Source organism: Xenopus laevis, chromosome 5L, assembly GCF_017654675.1.
Source record: "Xenopus laevis strain J_2021 chromosome 5L, Xenopus_laevis_v10.1, whole genome shotgun sequence".
Taxonomy (NCBI): Eukaryota; Metazoa; Chordata; class Amphibia; order Anura; family Pipidae; genus Xenopus; species Xenopus laevis.
This window is the reverse complement of record NC_054379.1, coordinates 78119962-78141266: the sequence shown is the minus strand read 5'-3', so window position 1 is coordinate 78141266 and position 21305 is coordinate 78119962. Positions and strand designations below refer to the sequence as shown.

Sequence of the window (21305 nt, the reverse complement as noted above, 5' to 3'; positions counted from 1 at the left end):
TGCTGGTTATTGAAGATGGAATTCAATGAATTTGAGCAATGGAATGAGATGCAGCAGGAAGAAGTGTATCTTAAACTGTATGAACTGATGACTGCTTTTTATGGGTAGCACGTGGGTGCTTCAAATGTGTGTCATTCAGAACACAAAAGATCAATACTTTTTTATTAAGAACACAATGCAGGGCACAGCTTGCAATGCCAAAGACATCTGAAAACAGTACATCTGCTTAAAAGAAAACATTTGACATCCAGATGACAGTAATATATATTGCTTTCATTTTTGTCCATTAGTGTTCCTTTTCAGAACCTGAATAACAAATCCTTTTTTACTAACAAGCATCCAACTGATTTGGTAACACTTACATTGGCATGAAACTCTTTAAACATGCAATATTATATAATTGGAACTGAATAACTGAAACCCAGATGCAATTAAAAAATAAATACAATATCTAATGTTTCTCAGCAGAACAATAAGCATGGGGCACACTAAAACACACTGGGCAGAATTTTATTTGGCAACCTAACCATGGCATAACGATATTAGTGACTTTGGTTTCTGACATGATTTTTGTAAATATGCAGAGGAAACTGGAAATGATCTAGTAAACAACATAAACAAACCAAGCTCCATACATTTAGACAGACCATAGTTTAGAGCAGTGTTTCAATAACTGTGAGGCCCATTTGAAAATCTGGCATTTTTTACATGAATGGCATTTGCTGGCTACTGATTTATAGCAGATCCTATTTAAATTGTTAATTCATTGTATCTTTGTTGCTCTAATTATGATTTATTTTCTGTCAAAGAAATATAAAATGTATAAAACAGTACCTAGTTGTAATAAGGGATATAAACAATTGAAAACTTGGTGAAAAAAGAACTGATAACCATTGTCTTGGCATCAGTTTTAGTTAAAGCTAAGCAGTCTGTAGTAGAAGTTCACTCCGAACTTTATTCTGCAAGAAGGAAAATAGTGAATCTATACGTATACTTACATTGCATCCAGGTATTTGTTCACATCTTCATCTCGTTCATAATCTTTGCAGAGCTGTGCTACCAATGCACCATATGAGAGAACAAAGAGATCTCTGTTCTGAAATGAAAATAAAGTATATCAGTTTTGCTGCCAGCTGATGAGAAGGATTCCATACAGGCAACAAAGCACTTCATGTGCCATCACCCTTAAGGGATGCAGTAAAAAACCCGAAAAGTCTGTATTTGTTCCTAAAACCAATGTGCAGGATTTCTGGTCCATTTATACCTTAAAAAAGGTTTAAAAAATGGTTATGCCTCCTTTCTTTCCATCAGGAACCTGCAGTTATGCCATTCTTTATAGCTGAGATTATAACACAGCATTTAAATCTTAAACCTACTGTTTATATCATTACATAACAGGGAGAAATAATTCAAAATCCTATTTATAGTTAGTTGAGCAAAATAAACATACGTATCTTATATACATTATTTATATATTGTTTCCTTCAGAATCCATAATTACAGCATAAAGCGCCATTTTGTGGAAATAGTTACCACAACAATCCCAAAATCTAATGTATGTACTAGAAATGAGGACTGGTACACATGCTCATGCACATGTTATGCAATTATAGACAGCAGAGAGGGAGGGGGAATGTGAGGAGTGCATTAACAGCAATGAAGAGCATAAATGTGAAAGTCATTACTGTGCCTGAAGTATAAATGCAGGGAAGGCAATATATGATTGACATCTGAGTTTTTTAAATTAATTTATAACAGGTACGGATGTTTTAATAAAAAAAGAATTTGGGTTTCATGTTTAGTTTGAAAAGGACTTTTACTATACAGCTTTTGAGAGACAGGGTCCCTTTAACAGTAGAAAGCTTAGCAAGTTAAAGGAAACAGTTACACAACAAGGGGCACATTTACTAAGGGTCGAATATCAAGGGTTAATAAACCCTCAAATTCGACCCTCGAATTTAAATCCTTCTAATTCAAATATCGAATTAGAAGGATTTACCGCAAGTCATACGATCGATCGATTGAAGTATAAATTGTTCGATCGAACAATAAAATCCTTCGATTCGAACGATTTTAAGCAGTCGATCGAAGGATTTTTCTTCGATCAAAAAAAGCTTAGAAAAGTGATGGGGAAGGTCCCCATAGGCCAACATTGTTCCTTGGTAGGTTTAAACTGCCAAAGTATGTAGTCTAAGTTTTTTTTAAAGACACAGTACTTCGACTATGGAATGGTCGAATAGTCAAACGATTTTTACTCTGAATCGTTCGAATCGGAATTGAAGGTCGTAGCAGCCTATTCGATGGTCGAAGTACCCAAAAAAATACTTCGAAATTCGAAGTTTTTTCATTCCAATCCTTCACTTGAGCTTAGTAAATGTGCCCCTTGCAAGTGTTGAGAATTAAAAGGTCGAAATAATCCCTCACTCCCTTTAAATGACTGATGCTGTTGTACTTTCTTGGCAGGTAATTCTCACTCATCTAAGCTTTTCCAAGCACTAATTACTAGTTAGAAAGAGTACCAGGCAATAGCCATTCAGACTTAAAACGTCTTCATTACCAGCTTCAAGAAAACTGACTTGAAAGTTTAGTTTGGCTTATTGGCCTGGTCTGACCCCTCCATTAGTAAACCACACAATGCTCTTTCTGCAGTCAAATCAAATAAGTGGAAAGGAACCTGTAGAATAAAATGTGTGCTATACCAGTCAGGGTAGCTGGTAGCACTGTAAAAAAGCTGTGCCCTTTAACTCATGAAAGGAGTACAGATATAGGAATATGCCAGTGTATTGGTCAGTCAGACATAGTTCCAATGATAGTTAGGGCAGATAATACATATTCACATAAGATCTCTTTAATCTGGGCTTTCAGGTGTATCCAGGATAGCAAATGGGCGTTCACTCCCTAGCTGACCTTAGAACTAGATGGTGAGGCTCAAGCCGACACGTCGCCATGTGATGAAACTCATGGGGCGTGTTGGATGTCCTGAAGATACAGGAAGTGAAGGTAAGAACTACATTTATTCAACTGTTGGATGAAGACGCAGCATGCAGCGTTTTCATCCAACAGTCGGATAAATGTAGTTCTTACCTGCAATTCCTCCTCACTTCCTGAATCTTCAGGACATCTGACACATCGCATGCGTTTCATCGGATGACAATGTGTCGGCTCGAGCCGCACTGTCGAGTTCTACTGGCTCAGTTACTGCTGCTATTCCAGCCCCCCAAATTACTGCCTTATAACTTATAACTTTATTACTGCATTTATAACTTTAATGTATGAAATGAAACAGAAGTATATCAAGTGGTTTTAGAGGCAATAGTACTGTCTGAGTACAACAACATGCGCTGCATTATTGTGCAGCTGTTTCTTCATAGGCTTCATTTACACTTCCATCTCTGTGTAATTACATCCTGAAACACTAGTCTAAAGCTCCAAATAAGATCCAAAAGTCCAAATTGGATTGTGCCACATTGTGTTTTCAGATTAAACACTTCAGCAGGCACATGTGGCTAGTTATTAGGCTGACTGACTTGGTCTGATGCCTATTAGTGGATAAATCCACACGATGTTCTGACTGCAGTCTGAGTTGAGTAAAGAGGATTTATTATCTTGTTGATATGAATTTTATGGCCAAGCTGTCATTGCACCCCCACCAAATGTTTTTTAATTTTTCTTTGGTGAGCACAACCTTTCCTTTATTGTGATAGTTTATATTGGCGCAGAGACCAGCTCCATGTTGTAGCTCCCACCCTTTCCCGCTACAGGTGATCCTAGTGGCAGTCAATAAAAAGGGAAACCATTTGGGAGTTTTAAACTTTAAAGCAAGTTGCAGTTAAAGCTTAGTCCCTGTGTAAAATGTATCATGAGGATTAGAACTCTTTGACCGAGCTAGTCAGCTAGCCAGGATATATTGCACTATATGGATAAACAATCCCTGTTTTGTTTTTGGTACCTTTGGTTATGCATAAATGTCTTAATGTCCTTAATATATTGATATTGCAGTGAGTGCATGAGTGCAGAAGATTTCTTGTCTTTATCTGTATAAACTGTTTGGTCACAGCCTCATTGCAACCCACATAATGGTTTCAAATAGTTTAGTGGTGAGCTCAACTTCCCCTTTTTTGCTACAGAGATAAAAGTAGGCCAGCTAGCTGACCAGCTTAGGTTCCTGTGAGAACAAAGTAAAGGCTTATTATTTCACCAGTATTTGCCAGTTAAAAACACAGTTTGGGGGGCACAAGGACTAGGTCCTTGATCCTCATATAGGGCTCCCTTTTGATGTGCACTTTATTGTGTGCTGGAAACCCATGTGCCCTTTAAAGAGAAGTCTCAGGAAGGAGGACAGTGGAAGAAGCTAAACATACTATGGAACTCTACACTGTTTTAATAACAACACAGATTGACTAGTGTGAAGCTGGTTCATGGGAACATGCAGCTCCCCAGTGATCCGGCTCCTCCTCCGTGCTCCTTGTGCAGGGGGAGTTAGTGCTTGGACCGCGCGGCCTAGAAGCGCTCATCTGTAAAATCCGGTCCTGGGAATACAGGGTTATGGAAAATAGCACGTAGTACAAGTTGATCCAAGGACTGATCCGATTGCCATCTTGGAGTCAGGAAGGAATTGTTACCCCGTCTGAGGCAAATTGGAGAAGCTTCAACTAGCAGTTAGGCAGGTTAAAATAGAGCTAAAAGGTTGAACTTGATTCTTTTTTCAACCTAACTTACTATGTTTATGTATGTATCATGTTTTGTTATCCTGTCACACCTTTGTTCAGTTTTGTTAGCCAGAAACAAAAAAAATAACAACTGAAAAATGAATTGGCTTGGATTTTGAAAAAATAATATAACTCCAGTTGCATAAGCTTTAGTGATGCAAAAAAAGAAAAAAAAACAGCCATGATGTTGAAATGCATGAAGGACAGTGCACTCTACACTAGGCATATATACACATTAAATTGCTTAATCATGCTTTGTTTTTACACAAACTGTACATACAATATGATGTGCTGAAGCAGATGATGAGACGGCAGGTAATTGCCAGTCCTGTAAGACATGAAGACATAACAATAATAAAAATGTGTTCCTGTACAGACACATTACAGGTATAGGATCTATTATCCGGAATGCTTTGAACCTGGCGTTTTCCAAATATGAGGTTTTTCTATAATCTGGGAACCATGCTTACAAGCTACCAGAAATAACAACCTCTATACTATGTATAAAAGGGGCTATGGGAAATGACAATGCAGTATTCAGAGGTGTCTGCAGTATGGTTTTCCAGATAATAGATCCCAAACCTGTATTTAGGTATGTTAAGATCAGCAAAGCTTGTTTGTACATTACTTTATATGTAATTCATGAGAGGGGAAATTGCTTAGAGATTTCTCTGTCACCCTCTCTTTTTTCAGTGATTTTATTGTCACTTTGGAGTTCATAATGTGCATTAGATTGTTTATGATTGCAAATCAAAATACATTAATATTTAACAGCAGTAAGAGGCTGAGAACATTTGGATACGACACAAAGCAGTTATGGAAAAATCATAAGCATTCTTAGCTATATGAATGCATGCCAGCCATGGCTACATTACATCTGCAGTGTTGGACTGGCCCACAAGGGATACCAGGAAAACTCCCAGAGGGCCCAGGTATAATGACTATACCACAGCCATTCCCCCATTTCTAAGAGAGAAGAGAGGAAATGGAGGGAAAAATGGATGATAATATATAAGGAGAAGTGATGAAAAATGTGAAGAAAAAAGGAAATAAAGAAAAAAGGAAAAATAATTTGGAGAGTGGGCCCACACTCTAAGGTTTTCTGGTGGGCCCCAGACATCCCAGTCCAACACTGTACATCTGACAAAATAATTTTCCTTGTGCAAGGTTTCTTAAGCATCACAATATTTATTATATATGTACCTTTGTCATTTCTATAGGTACAACACCATCTAATGAAGAACTGAAATGCCCATAGCCAATGGCAGATGGTTCACTTCTTAAAGAATAGACTTTCTATACAACAATGTCTTTTATGAGAAAGAGCATTGACTCAAGTGAGCAAAACATAGTTTTCCATTCCTGGTTCGACCTCACTTTAAAGGGGTTGTTCATCTTTGAGTTGACTTTTAGGGGGTTATTTATCAAGGTCCGAATTTATCTCAATATCGGCTGCTACAAACTCCGATCTAACCCACTCGGATTTTTAACCCTTATTTGTTATTACATTTTCCCGAAAATTTGCTTTGTTTTCACCCGAAAGCTCCGAAAACATCATGAAATTGTCTGAAAACCCTGACACAACCAAAAATCAATGGGACTGTTCCCATTGACTTTTATGCAACCTTGACAGGTTTGAGATGCCGTGTTTTTATATTCTGGCTTTTTAGCTCTCGGGGTTTAATAAATTCCGAAAAATTTGTGATTTTTTTAAAAGTCCGATTTTATAAAAAAAAAAAAAAAATCACAAATTTTCGGGTATTAGGAGCTTAGTATATAACCCCCTTAGTATCACGTAGAGAGTGATATTCTGAGACAATTTGCAATTGGGTTTCATTCTTTATTATTTGTGGTTTTTTTTTTAGTTATTTAGCTTATTATTCAACAGCTCTCCAGTTTGCAGTTTTAGCACTCTGGTTGCTAGGAACCAAATTACCCTAGAAACCATGCATTGATTTGAACAAGAGACTGGAATATGAATAGGAGAGGGACTGAATAGAAATAAGAGTAATAAAAAGTAACACTAACTATGAATGTGTAGCCTTTTTAGATGGGTATCAGCGCCATAAGAAAAAGGCAAATAATTAAAAAATACAATACAACATATACTGTATAATGAAGAATTGGTCATCCTATAACACACTAAATGGTAACTTAATGGTGAACCACCCACTTAAAATGGAGAGTTGGAAAGTAAAGTAAAACTAAACTGAAAAATGGAATTAAAAGGTAATCAATACCAAAAGACTATTAAAGCTAAATTAATTTTCTATATAGTATATAGTGGGAGATCTTTATTCCCCAGACCTGAGGAACATAATTTTTACCTTAAATACTATAACTGGTTCTTAACTGTGAGAAAGACAAGGCTGTGCAATGCCATGGAGGATGACCTTATGATAACAGGCTCACTTGATTTCTTTGGTTTGGACATGCTAATAATATCTGGCACTGAACTACCCCCCTAAACCTGACATTTTGAAAACCTATGCACTCTATTAGCCCAATAAGAAGCAAGAGGTCTGAGACAGTCTCAAATGACTTATCTAAGAACTAGCTTCCAATTTTAATTTTTTTAAGACATTTTGTTTTCGTCCTTTGGAACATATTAATTGTAAAGATTAAAAACCGTCATTAACATTTAAATAAAAAAGTAACAGATGGGTTACACACTTTACCATAGTTATTTCCAGTGTGATATACCAAAGTATACCATTACACACCATATCAGCATTTATTGCAACAGAAAAAGGCATGGTAATTTATTTCAATGGAGTGCCATGGTTGCCATCTGGACAAAATGTCTACAAGCAAATAGATCCCTCTGAATAATGATTCATCCTTATGTAGACACAAAATGTCCTCTTTGTAGAACAGACAAAGGGCAGAGAATTTTTCCATGAGGGCTTTAAGTGAGGAAGAAATGTGCCAGAAGGCTATAAAACGGACAGAGGCAGAGTTAGAGGGAGTAACAAACGCACCATGGAACCTGCTGGGTAGAGAAAATGAAGACAAAAACATCTACAGCAGATACTGCAGCATATACCCTGCCTAGGAGATACTCATGAGTGAATACAAATGTGTTGCACTGGGGCCTATAAATTCTTTTTGAATAGGGAATTATCTGTGTTTAATTGTGCCCTGGTTGGCAAGATTTATATAGTTATATAGTTGATATAGTTTTCCTATATTACATAAAGCTGCAATATGCATAAATGCACTTTTAGGAACAGCATATTTCTATGGGAAAAAATTAGCAGAATTGGCCACTGTATGTTTGATTTAGCAATGTCCTTGTAACAGCTATGATCAATAGAAGTTAGTGTGAAAAAGCAGTATGCTTCTTTACTGAAGCCTTTACCTCTAAATATAAATGTACTTGAGGTCTGCCACTTAATAAATAATGTAGGTAAACTGTGGCCTGGAATAACACTGTGATTTTATTATTGACTCACGTATTTCGGTTTAGATTTGTCATTGTGTCAAATTTTATATATACAGACAAGGGCCTCAAGGGCACACGTCTCAAAGAAATATGTAATTAGATTTAAGCAAAAAGACATGATTTCAATAGACTGCAAATAGACATTTTGGATTTGCTGGTAAGTGTGTAATATTTATTATACTGAAATGGAGTTTTCACAATGCAATGTTCTTCACGCTCACCATAGCCATGGACAAGTAATTTACAGTAGCTGATTTTTTAACTGCTGTGTTAGATGAGATATAAAATAGAATTATATATATATATATATATATATATATATATATATAATATGCCTTATTTTGCTAAATAAAAGCAGTATATAAGCCTTGCCTTCCTAAAAATACTACTTATTTGCAATATTCCCTACAATTATGTAGACTGTGTACACAAATATTTGTGTAGAGTACTGAATTATACTGTATGCTTTGGCATACACTCATTATTGAATTGACCTCTGCCACTTAGTAACCAGCTTACAGAGATAACTAAATTTAAAGGAACATTATGCTCACCAATAATGGATATGGATTTAAAAAAGCACAACTTTTGAATGGCCTTAATGTTCACATTGGTGGCCATAAGATACTAAGTGGAAATGGTATTGTTTGGTAAACTAAATAAGCATTAGGCTATTTTCAAAAATACAAGGGGGGTTGTGGGAGCGCTCCAAGGCTAAGCAAAAATGTGTTTAAATACAATGAAAGTGCTACTGATTTGGCCAATTAAAGTGGACCTGTCAACCAGACATAAAAAGCAGTATAATAATAGTCATTTAAATTAAACATGAAATCCAAATTCTTTTTTTATTAAAGCATTCATAGGTGTTGAAATATTGCCTGCCCCTCCTCTATGCCTTAGGACCATGCCTGCATTTGGCAGCACTGTATTCATTTAGAGTAAATGTGGTAAGGACAAGGCTGGCCTGCACCCTGCACAATGTAGTCTGCACCCTGCACAAGAGAGTCTGCAACCTCTTGCCAACCTTCTTGCACTTTTCCACCCAATTCTCATACACTTTGTCACGCACTTAGACCTTTTACCACCACTCTTGTTCATTTAAAGAAACACTTTAACCCAAGACTGAATGCTTAACCAACAGTTTATATCTTTTTAAGAGGCCTATTAAAGTATCTTAAGAAACTGGACTATATATTCTGTATCACGTATCACGAAATATTGCCCTTTTACATTTTTTCTTTTGAGCCACCATTTTGTGATGGTCTGTGCTCTCTCTCAGAGATCACCTGACTAGAAATACTGCAGCTCTAACTGTAACAGGAAGAAGTGTGGGAGTAAAATAATAATTTGTATATGTGCTCTTGGTTTTTTGTGTGCACTGTGAATGCCAGGGGGCAGCCCATAGTACTTTAAATGGTCATGTTCTATTTAGGATTACCCAATGGAACATACTTCTTAAAAGGTATTCTTATGAAAATTGTTTATTTAGATACGCAGGGTATAACAAACAGTATGAGCTGTTTTATGCAATATATTGTTACTTTAAAGCTCTTTCCTATAATACATTACATCACTTGTTCACAGTCACTCTTACAAAAACATAAGTCACACATTAATACTTTCTCATACTCTCTCATTTCCTTATGTTAATACACTTACAATAATACATTTACACACTTTCTCTACAGCACATTAATCCATAAATAATTGCAAAAGCCTATTTGCCATTAGATAATAGGCCGAAATATATTTTGCTAATTTTAAAGAACAGCATTCCCTTTCATTTATTGCATGCACTTATGTTGTCCTGAAAATAGTCAACAAAATTCCCTCTGCCTTATTCTGCTACATTTACTTTCATTAGCATCCTAAATGCATTGTGAATAACTATGCAAAATGTTTCAGAAATGACTAGCAGAAAAAAAAGTCCTTACTATTCTGTAGATGTCTTGTTTACGATTTAATGACCTTGACATCCTGAAGATATGGAACTTAAATGAAAATTCTGAATTATTCCCTCTTCTTTGTTTCAGGTTTTACTTCATGGAAATATAGCTCCTTTCGCTTTTCAGACTGTTTTTTCTTCCATTTCTCGATCAGTGTTTCTCGCTCCTTGGAAAGCTTTTGTACACTTAGCCGCTCCTCCTACAAACTGCATGCATTAGACATTGGAGAGGAAATTGATTACCAGCAGAACTGTTTGAAAGCACAATAACCTGACTGAAGTAATGAGGCTGCTCCATTTAGAGAGATGGAAAATCTGGTACGAAATTGGCTTTTTGCTTTTCCACATGTGATATCCGACTACACAACTAAAAGGAACTAAATGGTTCCTAAAATAATCATAACATCAGTTATATAAGAAAATTGGATATGAATTGTTACAGTATGTCAGCTATGTTATCATTTCGGACATGTCAGAAATTGCAGCAGTATACAGGCAAGCACAGTTAAACATACTTTTAAATCACAATCCATTTAAAGTCCCAAAGCCCCATCAACTGGCAGAGACAAATCATAAAACAGGGTGAATATGTAATATTAATTTCCAGTACAGGTGTATTTCACTTTGCAGTTGTCTTCATTTTTTAAACCTTACAGTCACCTGCTCAATGTGGTGACAATTTTATAGCCATGCCCACTTTGTCTGGATACACAAAGACAAATGTAAATCTACAGAAGGTAACCAAACTTCAGCACCTAAGTGTATAGTCTGTTACATTTGTAGGGGTCCATAGGTTTAAGTTCCCCTATGGTCTGAAAATCCCTCATGGTTGGAAATCCCCTGCTGTGGCCAGCTAAGTGTTGGACCTAAATTGGATAAGGGAGGGGGAGTGAGTCCTATTCCCTAGTGGTGTGCCATGGCAGATTCCATTTTTGGCAAGGAAGTGTCACTGTTGCACAACTCTTTATAAAGCAGAGCTGCCATGTGGTCAGTCTCTCTTTTTCCCTTGCACTCCAGAGGGGTTGGATGCAGCTGGAGCACAGAGAGGCCCCAAGGCAGGTGTGGTCCTTGGTGGACTCAGGGATACCGGGACCCTGAGAATCATGTGGGAGCTCGACCAGAGAGATGTCTGGAGTTCAGAGACAGTAAAGAAATGTAAAGGAGCTACTGTACCTGGTGATGGATTCCTGAGAAAGAGGCCTGTGGTGTGCTCACTCTCTGGATGAATGTTGGAGCCTCATCTGAAAATTAGGGACCTGGACTCTGAACATTAATTAATTTTATTCGTTTTTGACATTTTTCTTCATTTGTTCAATTTTTTTCAATTTTTTTTCCACTTGATTTTAACTTTTAATGGTGGATGTTGGTTTCACTTATTACTGTGATAACATAATTTCTTGTAACAAACAAATATTTTAAATACTTTTTATCTTATTATATTTGATATTTGACATTTGTCATGAAGGGGTTAATGATTGGTGCACGCCTTCAATTAACTATGTGAATTAGCTACACTAGAGGTTGTGTTAAATAGTCTTGATCACAAACGGTTTGTATGCTTGACAAAGGGGATCACCCGAAACGTTGCAGCACGCAAATAAAATACAGCAAGGGTTGTCCCTGCTTGCAACTAAGACCTGTGTGCCGGTGGAATTATTTACTCTGAAGTTTGTGGGTTTCTGAAGCCTTCTCGACCGGGCAAGAGCCAGGGTGTGCAAGCTGGTAACTATACCTGTTTCTATAATATAATAGCCAGAACACTACTTCTTTCTTTTCAGTTCTCTTGGTTTACACTGACTGGTTACCCTGGTTACCAGGCAGTAACCAATCAGAGACTTGAGGGGGGCCACGTGGCTATATCTGTTGCTTTTGAATCTGAGCTGAATGCTGAGGATCAATTACAAACTCACTGAACAGATATGTCCCATGTGGCCCCCCTTCAAGTCACTGACTAACGCACAGTTATAGAGCTAAAAAGCAGGAAGTAGTTCTGGCTATTATGTTACACATCCAGTTACTCCAGCCTTTATACATTACAGTTTTGGCTAACTAACTATATTAGAAACATTTTTTATTTTGCACAGCCTATCTATTTACAGAGTTTTTATTTTCACACTGAACTGTTCCTTTAAGACTAAAGATTTCTGTGAGACACTGTGGATGCCTGTACCTACTCTGTGTGAGTCCTCCTGAGTGTTCTGCCTTAGGGAGGGTATTAGTGAGGACAGGCTTTGATCAATAGCCTGCTACATGGGAGTTATTGCTGTGTCCAAAGTGAAAGGTACTTTGGGGCATGTAGCGCTACCTTGGGTAAAGAGCTCTTGGGAAGGTGACTGTGTTTGTCCATCAGGAGTGGAGAGTGGGACTGTGTCCTGGATAAAGACTGTGCGAGGAGTTGGGAAGACCTTCCGGGTACCTCAGAGCAGGGTTGATATAGTGTAATTGCATTTTACTTTGCTGAAAGTTATATAAAGTTATATTGGTTTGCTGCACTTGTGTGTTTTATTATTGTTCCTAGTGGGGCCATCTGTAGGTGTATCTGTAGGTGTATCCCTGGATCCCACTAGGTGTAGGCACTGTTTTAAACTTTCAGTATCTATCATATAGCAAAGGGGATTCAGGCCCTGTATTAGTAAGAAAAACATTTTTATTAAGAGTGTACATCCTATACTATACAAGGTGTCATGATAGGGATACACATACTTACATAGTTAATATGGGTTGTAAAAAAGTCCAAAGTCCAGCAAGTTCAACCCTCTGATTGAAAACCAGCACCCATACATACATGCTGTACACTCATACTGACCAATATCTATACTAATTGTAGATTTCTCGCAATACTATATGCTATTGCACTAGTCCAAGCCTCTCTTAAAAGCATTAACAGATTCAGCCATTACAACATATTCCGGCAGGGCAAATTTTAGTAATTGTACTTTTGTTAGTATATGAACCTTCTGGTTGACTTCTACATAACCTCAACAGGTTAAAGCTGCAGTATTTTTGGATTCAGATTTTTAGCAGCTTTCCCCTTTAAAAACTGGACCAGAAAAAAAAATAGGTTTAATAAATAGGCCCCTAGCTGTCGACAGAGCACACTAGACATTATCATCCCTTCTTCTACATTAGGCCATTGTTATGCTGAACCATTTACTACTACATTAGGGCCAAAATCATTGAAGCATGAAACAAAAAGCCAATTTACACATGTAAAAATATGCTGTGATTTGAGTCTATATGCATGACACTGTTATCTTATCAGATTTGTGGTTTTACTATAATGTATAATATGAATGATATCAGATAGATAACCTATCAGCTAGCTCTGTGGTTTCACTCAAAAGATGTACAAGATATACCCTGCAGACTTACAATAGCTATTATCTATCGCTAATGTCTAATATATATGGTAAGCATTCAGTATCACTGCCATATTCTGACCATATTATTTATTTTTGTCTGTGTTTTTTAAACATCATTTATAACAATAGTAGGCTTAAGATTTGTCTGTTCTTCAAACAGAACTATTAGGTCAGAGACACAAGTGGAGATTCGGGGAGATTTAGGTGCCCAGCGACAAATCGATTCTTCTGGCGACTAATCTCCCCGAACTGCCTTCCCACCATCTAGAATCTAAATCATCGGTGGGATGGCACTTGGAGTGCTTCGTTTTCCGAAGTCCCTCGAAGTTGATATCCAAGGCAGTTCGGGGAGATTAGTCGCCCGAAGAAGAGGCAATTTGACGCAGAGCGACTAATCTCCCCGAATCTCCATGTTTGTCTCTGCCCTTAAAGCAAAACACATTGTAGCATCTCTCAGTAACATTGCTGGGGAGATTTACCACTCAATTTAGATAACACAAAATCAGTTTAATATCTGAGCCCTAATATAATAACATTTGCTACACATGGAGTACAGAATGTACCAGATGAAAGAGCAATCAAGACTTGGACTGAGCATTATGTCAAGTTAGACATATAGATATAGGCAGTCAGTTGCAGTCCTTTTAGTCAGGGCAATTCAAATTACTAAGAAAATGGCATGGCTCCTTTAGAATCTACATGTAACCAAAGAAAGAAAGACATATAATGAGAATACTAATTTGGGCTACCTACAAAGCATGAAATATCAGTGCAATATATGATGTTGTTTCCCATGATGCAGCATTTATCATATAATTTACTGCAGCAAGCAGTAAAAAGAATCCAAAATTATTTTTTAAATATGTTAATGGTAAAAAAAATGAAGCAGGAAGGGGTGGGACCTTTAGTATCAGAGGGGGGTCAGCTGGTTGATGAAAGCAAAATAAAAGCACAGATTCTGAATTAATATTTTTCATCTGTCTACACAAATGAGGAACCAGTTAATGAAGGTTTCCTTCTTAATAGTCCCAATTCTAGTAATACAACTTATGATGCATGGTTCACACATGAGGAAATTCAAAAGAGACTAGAACATGTTAAGATAAACAAAGGTCCAGGCCAGATGGTATTCATTCCAGTGTACTTATCAAGCTTAGCTCTGTGATTGCCAACCCTCTTTACTTAATTTTTCAAGATTCATTGAGGTCTGGCATAGTGCCGAGAGACTGGAATTGCTAATGTGGTTCCTCTATTCAAAAAAGGATCCCGTTCTCAGCCTCAAAACTATAGGCCAGTTAGTCTGACGTCAGTGGTAGGAAAACTTTTTGAAGGGTTAATAAAGGACTTTGTAGCAAATCATAATACTATGAGTGTGTGCCAGAATGGTTTTATGCGTAATAGATCTTGCCAGACTAACTTAATTTCTTTTTATGTGAAGGTAAGTAGAGACCTCGATTCTGGGATGGCAGTGGATGTGATTTACTTAGACTTTGCTAAAGCATTTGATACAGTGCCACACAAAAGGTTACTGGTTACATTAAGGAATGTTGGCCTGGAACATAGTATTTGTACCTGGATAGAGAACTGGCTAAAGGATAGACTACAAAGAGTGGTGGTAAATGGAACATTTTCTAATTGGACCAGTGTTGTTAGTGGAGTACCACAGGGCTCTGTACTAGGTCCCTTGCTTTTCAACTTGTTTATTAATGACCTGGAGGTGGGCATTAAAAGTACTGTTTCTATTTTTGCAGATGATACTAAATTGTGCAGAACTATATGTTCCATGCAGACTAGAAGAAAAGAACATAGGGGGTTCTTCACAGTCAGGACAGTGAGGTTGTGGAATGCACTGCCAGGTGATGGTGTGATGGCTGATTCAGTTAATGCCTTTAAGAGCGGCTTGATTTTTTGGACAGACAGAATATCAAAGGCTATTGTGATACTAAACTCTATAGTAAGTATAGGTATGGGTTTATATAATTTATGTGAAAGTAGGGAGGGGTGTGTGTGGATGCTGGGTTTTCATTTGGAGGGGTTGAACTTGATGAACTTTTGTCTTTTTTTTCAACCCGATTTAACTATGTAACTATCTCTTCAACCGCATATAATTGCACTGGTGCAAAAAAAAAGACACAAGTGCAGAGAAGGCAAGGGACACACTGTATTTTACTCTTGGTTGGCAATAACAGTAAATGAGGTAAATTCGTACATACCAACAGATGAAACATAATTAAAGGGGAATTTTCCAATATAGTTAATTAGTTATACAATTATTTTGCATGATTTTCTAAATCACACCATCTTTCTATGAAAAAGAGACCAAACAAAATGTCTAAGTATATGAAACAGCCTTCTGCTGGCCTCAGCCCAGTTCTACATTCCATGACTATTATTTGACAAGTTTGATGCAGTAAGGACTGTTTGACACCCTGGGACCACTGGCTGCCATGTTACACTGTTAGCACAATGTGTACCACTATAGGAGTGGTGGGACCTGCTGGACATTCCGTGGTTGCAGTGGAGAAGGTAAGTTACATTCTGTTGTCCTTGTGTGAAACTCTGGGAAAAAATGGCCACTCTGTTCGATATGTGGGTGCAGTGTCGGACTGGCCCACAGGGATACCAGGAAAACTCCCGGTGGGCCCAGGTGTTAGTGGGCCCTCCTGCTTCAAAACATTTGGCATATTTCATGGCCATAACCTATTTCTATGGGAAGTAAGAGACTAAATAGATTGAATAATAGATTACAGTATGTAAAGAAAAGAGACTAGTAGAATAGAGGTTGCGTGAGGAAAGGAATTATAATAGTAGAGAGTGCGCCCCTGATCATCTAAGGTCTTTTGGTGGGCCCCTGGTCTAAGGTTTTTTGGGTGGGCCCCTGGTATCCCAGTCCGATACTGTGTGGTGAATACTTCCTGGTTGCCGTATTTGTACAAGGTGCCCTGGAGACTGCATAATAGTGACTATACAAGGGTTGACTCAAGTGGCTGATTGGCTGGTGGGCCAAACATAATGATATGGAAGTGTATAGGCATGTTTCTATTGTTCCAATGTTGTGTCCAGACCACCCCAACAATCTGAACAACAGTTAGTGGAGCAGGGCTGTGGTTCCTCTTCAATTCCTTTCAGCCAAATGATGCAAACAATTTGTCACGACAGATAATCCTGGATCCACTAGAAATGCAGCAATTTGGTCAGGTAGTAGGGTTGCCACCTGGCCGGTATTTTACCAGCCTGATCGGTAAAAATCATGGTTGGTCCCAATGTTATTAATAGGGAAAAAAGATAAATATATCGGAAGGCCGGTATTTTTTTTCCGGAAACGTGGCAACCCTATCAGGCAGTAGCTTCAAGATGGAACAAAATGGGCAATCAAACCATATCTTTCTGTACTATGCATAATGTGCACTGGAAAAATAAACCCTAATAGAAATGCCTAAAAGTGAACTGTGATGTACCCCCAGTCATACAGAGCTTTTTTATAAGTTATTCATAATAGTTTTGGTGGTTTTTCTCCTCAGACTATAGCACATTTGTGACTTGCTTTTTATTAAATCTAGTTCTGTAAAAATAAATGGAAAATCTGAAATATTCTAAAATGGTTACTGTAAATTAAAGTGGATTTTAATTTTATAGATCTTTTCATGAACTATATTTCATTCGTATTGAGTCAGCGCAGGGAAACTAAAGTGTCAACTGTATTGCCCCCGCCAGTGATGAAAGTTGTAGCTCAGCAACAGCAAATACATTTCGAGATTCACTTTATTGTCTAGTCAGAATCCTGTACAATAGTAAATGTATAGCGAGCACAGGAAACAAGCGACAGTCTAGAAACTGCCTCACGCGCGTTCTCGTTTGCGCGCGGCGGGTGCCCGGCACTGAATGGACACACCCAAAAAAAGGCAGAAAGATCACAAAACATAAGGAAACAACATCAGAGGGTTGCTTGCAATAACTTCGTGCACCAAAATGCCCTTGCAGCCAATTTTATCCTTCCTCAAAAGCAAAGAGTCCATTCTCTTCAATTCAGTTGTTGCCATTTTAACTGTCGGCGGGCAACAACTTTTCTCTTTTTTTGCTTTCAGTTGCCCCTGTAGCCCCTCTAAGAACCTGAACTATGGGTTAGCCTTCCTGGGAGTTCCCGCGCTAGTGCTGCTCGTTGTGGGCTTTGCTTTCAATGACAACACCTGGAGGCTGCTGATGGGCTCCTCCAATACACATGCAGTGCAGGAGAGAGGCAGACAGAGCATTACTATGAGGTACAAGCTCATCTGTTTTGTGTGTGGGAACATCACCGGCAGAGCAATGGTAGCTCCCATCACATGGCTGGCTGTGACGCTGCTCAATGGCTCATACTATGTGTGCGCGCTGAGTGAGTATGCCGATGTGGAGCAGTATGACATCCTGCGCTCACTGACGGAGGCCGAGCGGAGGCGCTTTCTTTCCCAGTTTCCCTGCGCGCAGTTTGTGCCTGCCAACCTCACTAGAGTCAAGGACGAGGTGATCCTGGAGCTCAAGTACCAATCTCAGGTGAGCCCTCATTGTACATCATGTATAAAAGACTAGTGAGGGGTATATTAGCTTTCCACTAGGTTGTACATAGGTAGAAAGTATAGCACTTCTTCAATTCTCCTGGGTTTTTTTCTGTCATGTCAGCAGTTTTTAAGGCTCATAACCTGCTTTTGAATGTAGGGGGCAGGGCACACTTACCTGAGAACTAGAGAATCCACCAGGATGAAGAACTACTTCCTGAGGAGCACTGGGGGCTCACATAAACAACTTCCCATGTGCCAATCAGGCCCGGACTGGCAATCTGTGGGTTCTGGCAAATGCCAGAGGTGACGCTATAAGGTCCCATAGAAAGTCAGTATTTAGTGGGCTGGTGGGGGCTGTTTGGGCCTCTGTGTGGGCTGATTGGACCTCTGTGTACCTGAAATGCCAGGGCCTATTTTAATTCTCAGTCCGGACCTGGTGCCAATGTCCCAGTCTAGACATGCACTCGAGAGAACAGAGAAAATGTTTCCCAGATGAGAGAAATCCCATTCAAAAGAACATTCGCTGGTTAAGAGCTGACACATGAAATACTGTTTTTTTTTTGTGTTCACAAATGTATGGACCAGTTTTTTTTATCAATATAAGACCTTGTGCATACTGACATTTCAACTACTGATTGAGCTAAACTTGATACAACTTGATTTTATTGCTACTATCGTTCAAATACCCACTTTATCAATGAACGAAAGGAGAGCACTCAGATTATTTTTCACACAACATGTTTCGGGCTACTGGTGCCCTTTCTCAAAAAGGATTAAAGACGCCATTAATAGGCTGAGCGCAGATCTTCACAGTTGTATCATTCAAATACATACAATTGTCATGCCTGTATTCATGTGACATTTTTAAAGGCAAATTGTTTGCTTGTGTGACTATCCATGTGACTCCATAGAGATAAATGTAGGTGCAATTATACAAACCCTTCTGTAAGTGGACAGACAGGCCCACAGTTGCTGAATTCTGCAAATTCCTCCACCCTTCCTAGTCAGATCACATGATTTTAGGCATTCCTTAGCTCATAATATGGCAATAATACCATACTAATTGGGCTTCAGACAGGGACCCCATTGCTTTGAACCTGATAGGGAATCCTAGCCCCAGAGTTTGGGAACCACTGCAGTGCATTAAAGGGGTTGAGCACCTTTGAATTCACTTTTACTAGTAGATGTAGCTAGATGGTGACATTTTGAGACAATTTGCAATTGGTTTTCATCTTTTAATATTTGTGGTATTTGAGTTATTTAGATTTTTATTCAACACCTCTCCGCTTTGCAATTTCAGCAATCTGATTGCTAGGGTCAAGACAAGTAGTTATTTATTGCTTTTTGTACCAGGAGTACATAGGAATTTCTTTTGCAGCACAGTGCAGTGAGACACATTGATATTTACAATATATTGATATTTACAATATATGTGGGACAGAGATAAGGAGTATAAATACAGAGCTACAGAGTATAAGATTAATAAATAGTAAACGTAAAGTTCAGGGAGTGCAAATTAGTTTGCAAATTTAGTTTGTTGGGGCTAGATGATTGGTTGGGATAGGTGATTCCTGAAGGTTTCTTCTTTCTTATCCATAGGACCCATTTGCAGTTATTTTGACAGCTCTTGGAAAGAAGCTATTAAATAGTCTTTTGCTTCTGGTTTTTATGCTTTCCAAATTCCCCTAACAACCATACATTGCTTTAAATAAGAGATGGAACGTAAAGGGTGTGAATATAAAGTTGAGTAATAAAAAGGAGCAGAAGCCTTACAGGAGCCTTACATTTGTAGCCTTACAGACCATTTGCTATTAGATGGGTTTAGTGACCCCATTTGAAAGCTAGAAAAAGTCAGAAGGAAAAAATTAAACTATAAAAAATAAATAAAAAACGAAGACTGATTGAAAAGTTGCTTAGAATTAATCAATCTATAACATAATAAAATTGAGCTTTAAGGTGAACCACCACTTTGGGGTAGGACTACGCGGACGTTTTCACGTGAATCGACATGCTGCGACAAATCGCATGCAACGGAAATAAGGTAAGAGAAGTCGCAGCGTTGATCTGATGTGATACGACTGTCAGATGCAGTGTACAGCGCCTGCATCCAACATTCATGTCGCGTCGGATTAAGGCTCCGACTTCATCCGACATTTTTATCTCTTACCTTATTTCCGTCGCATGTGTTTTGTCGCAGCACATCTGATCGCGCCTGAAAACGTCCGTGTGGTCCTACCCTAAATTGGGCAAACATGGGTAAAGCCAACAACATGTCCTGAGATTGTCTGCTATTAGCCGATGTATGAGGCCTCTCTATAGGCTACCCTACAGCTATCTAGAGTTAAAACTTGCTGTATTATTTACTTTATTTACAGCAGGACACAAATTGGCATTCATAGCTATAGAATCACAAGAAAATATTTTCAAGATACACCAGATTACTTTGATTTAATTTGAAGTGAATTTTCTTTTTTTCCTCTCAAAGAAACTCAGACCAAAATCATGTGTCGTCATGTGACATTTAAAGCCAATCTTCAGCTTGACATTCAAGTGTCTGTAGTGTGAATAAGGCCTAAATGTCTCAGTTCTGGCTGTGGGGTTTAACAGAGACAGACTAATGTGACTGTCTAAATGCAAATAAGGAAGCCTGGATTAGACACAAAGGCACAGTAGACCCACCAGTTTATAGATTACATAACTGGCTGTGCATGTTAAGACATGGACCAGAAGTTGGGAAACTTCCATATGTAATTAAAAGCAGTTTATTAAACCCCTTAGAAGAAGGATAAGTATGCAGTTGTGAAATAATCTTACTAATTTTCCATCAAACATTTCCAATTTACTAAGGGGGTTTGCATTCTAGAACTGTTTTTATTGCTGCTTTCATGAATAAATATATTTTACTGTGAAGTATCTATATGTTGGAAATGCATATTTAAACTAATTTCATGTGTGGTTAAAAAGTACACCTTTATTGGCTTTTTCCATAAATGTTTTTGGTTCCTGTCTGTCTGTGAAATATGGTAGGATGTGTCCTAACATTCCTCTGCAGAAGCACAGTAGGATGAGTGTAGCCAATCACAGCTCTGCTTCCACACACGGAAAACATTCTTTATTTATATAGCGGCAACACAAATACACAGCACTTTACAAAGATCATACACCATTTGCTGCCCCAGTGGAGCTTACAACCTACGGTCTCTACCAGGTTCACACAAAGTCAGTTTAATAGAAACCTGTTAAACTGCCTGTATTGTTTTTATATATCTCTGTATTTTTTTTATATATCTCTTAAACTGCCTGTTTGTT

General features: G+C 38.2%; 2 protein-coding genes across 3 annotated transcripts in view; one reads left to right on the top strand and one right to left on the bottom strand.

The window, feature by feature from the left end:
• The window catches only part of trappc3l.L (trafficking protein particle complex subunit 3L L homeolog), a 32338-nt gene extending 20492 nt beyond the window's left edge, over nucleotides 1-11846 (bottom strand). Inside the window, exons 1-3 of one of the 2 annotated variants that reach the window (XM_018263279.2) lie at nucleotides 10089-11846; nucleotides 4990-5037; nucleotides 999-1096 (exon numbers count right to left, since the gene is read on the bottom strand). In XM_018263279.2, coding sequence (XP_018118768.1) covers nucleotides 999-1096; nucleotides 4990-5037; nucleotides 10089-10130 — 188 coding nt within the window. In that variant the 5' untranslated portion in view covers nucleotides 10131-11846. The remainder of the gene's footprint in view (nucleotides 1-998; nucleotides 1097-4989; nucleotides 5038-10088) is intronic. The other variant, XM_018263280.2, reaches the window with a different exon arrangement.
• A 5399-nt stretch (nucleotides 11847-17245) lies between these two features.
• The window catches only part of calhm4.L (calcium homeostasis modulator family member 4 L homeolog), an 11314-nt gene continuing 7254 nt past the window's right edge, over nucleotides 17246-21305 (top strand). The window contains exon 1 of the mRNA XM_018263277.2: nucleotides 17246-17991. Coding sequence (XP_018118766.1) covers nucleotides 17431-17991 — 561 coding nt within the window. The 5' untranslated portion in view covers nucleotides 17246-17430. The remainder of the gene's footprint in view (nucleotides 17992-21305) is intronic.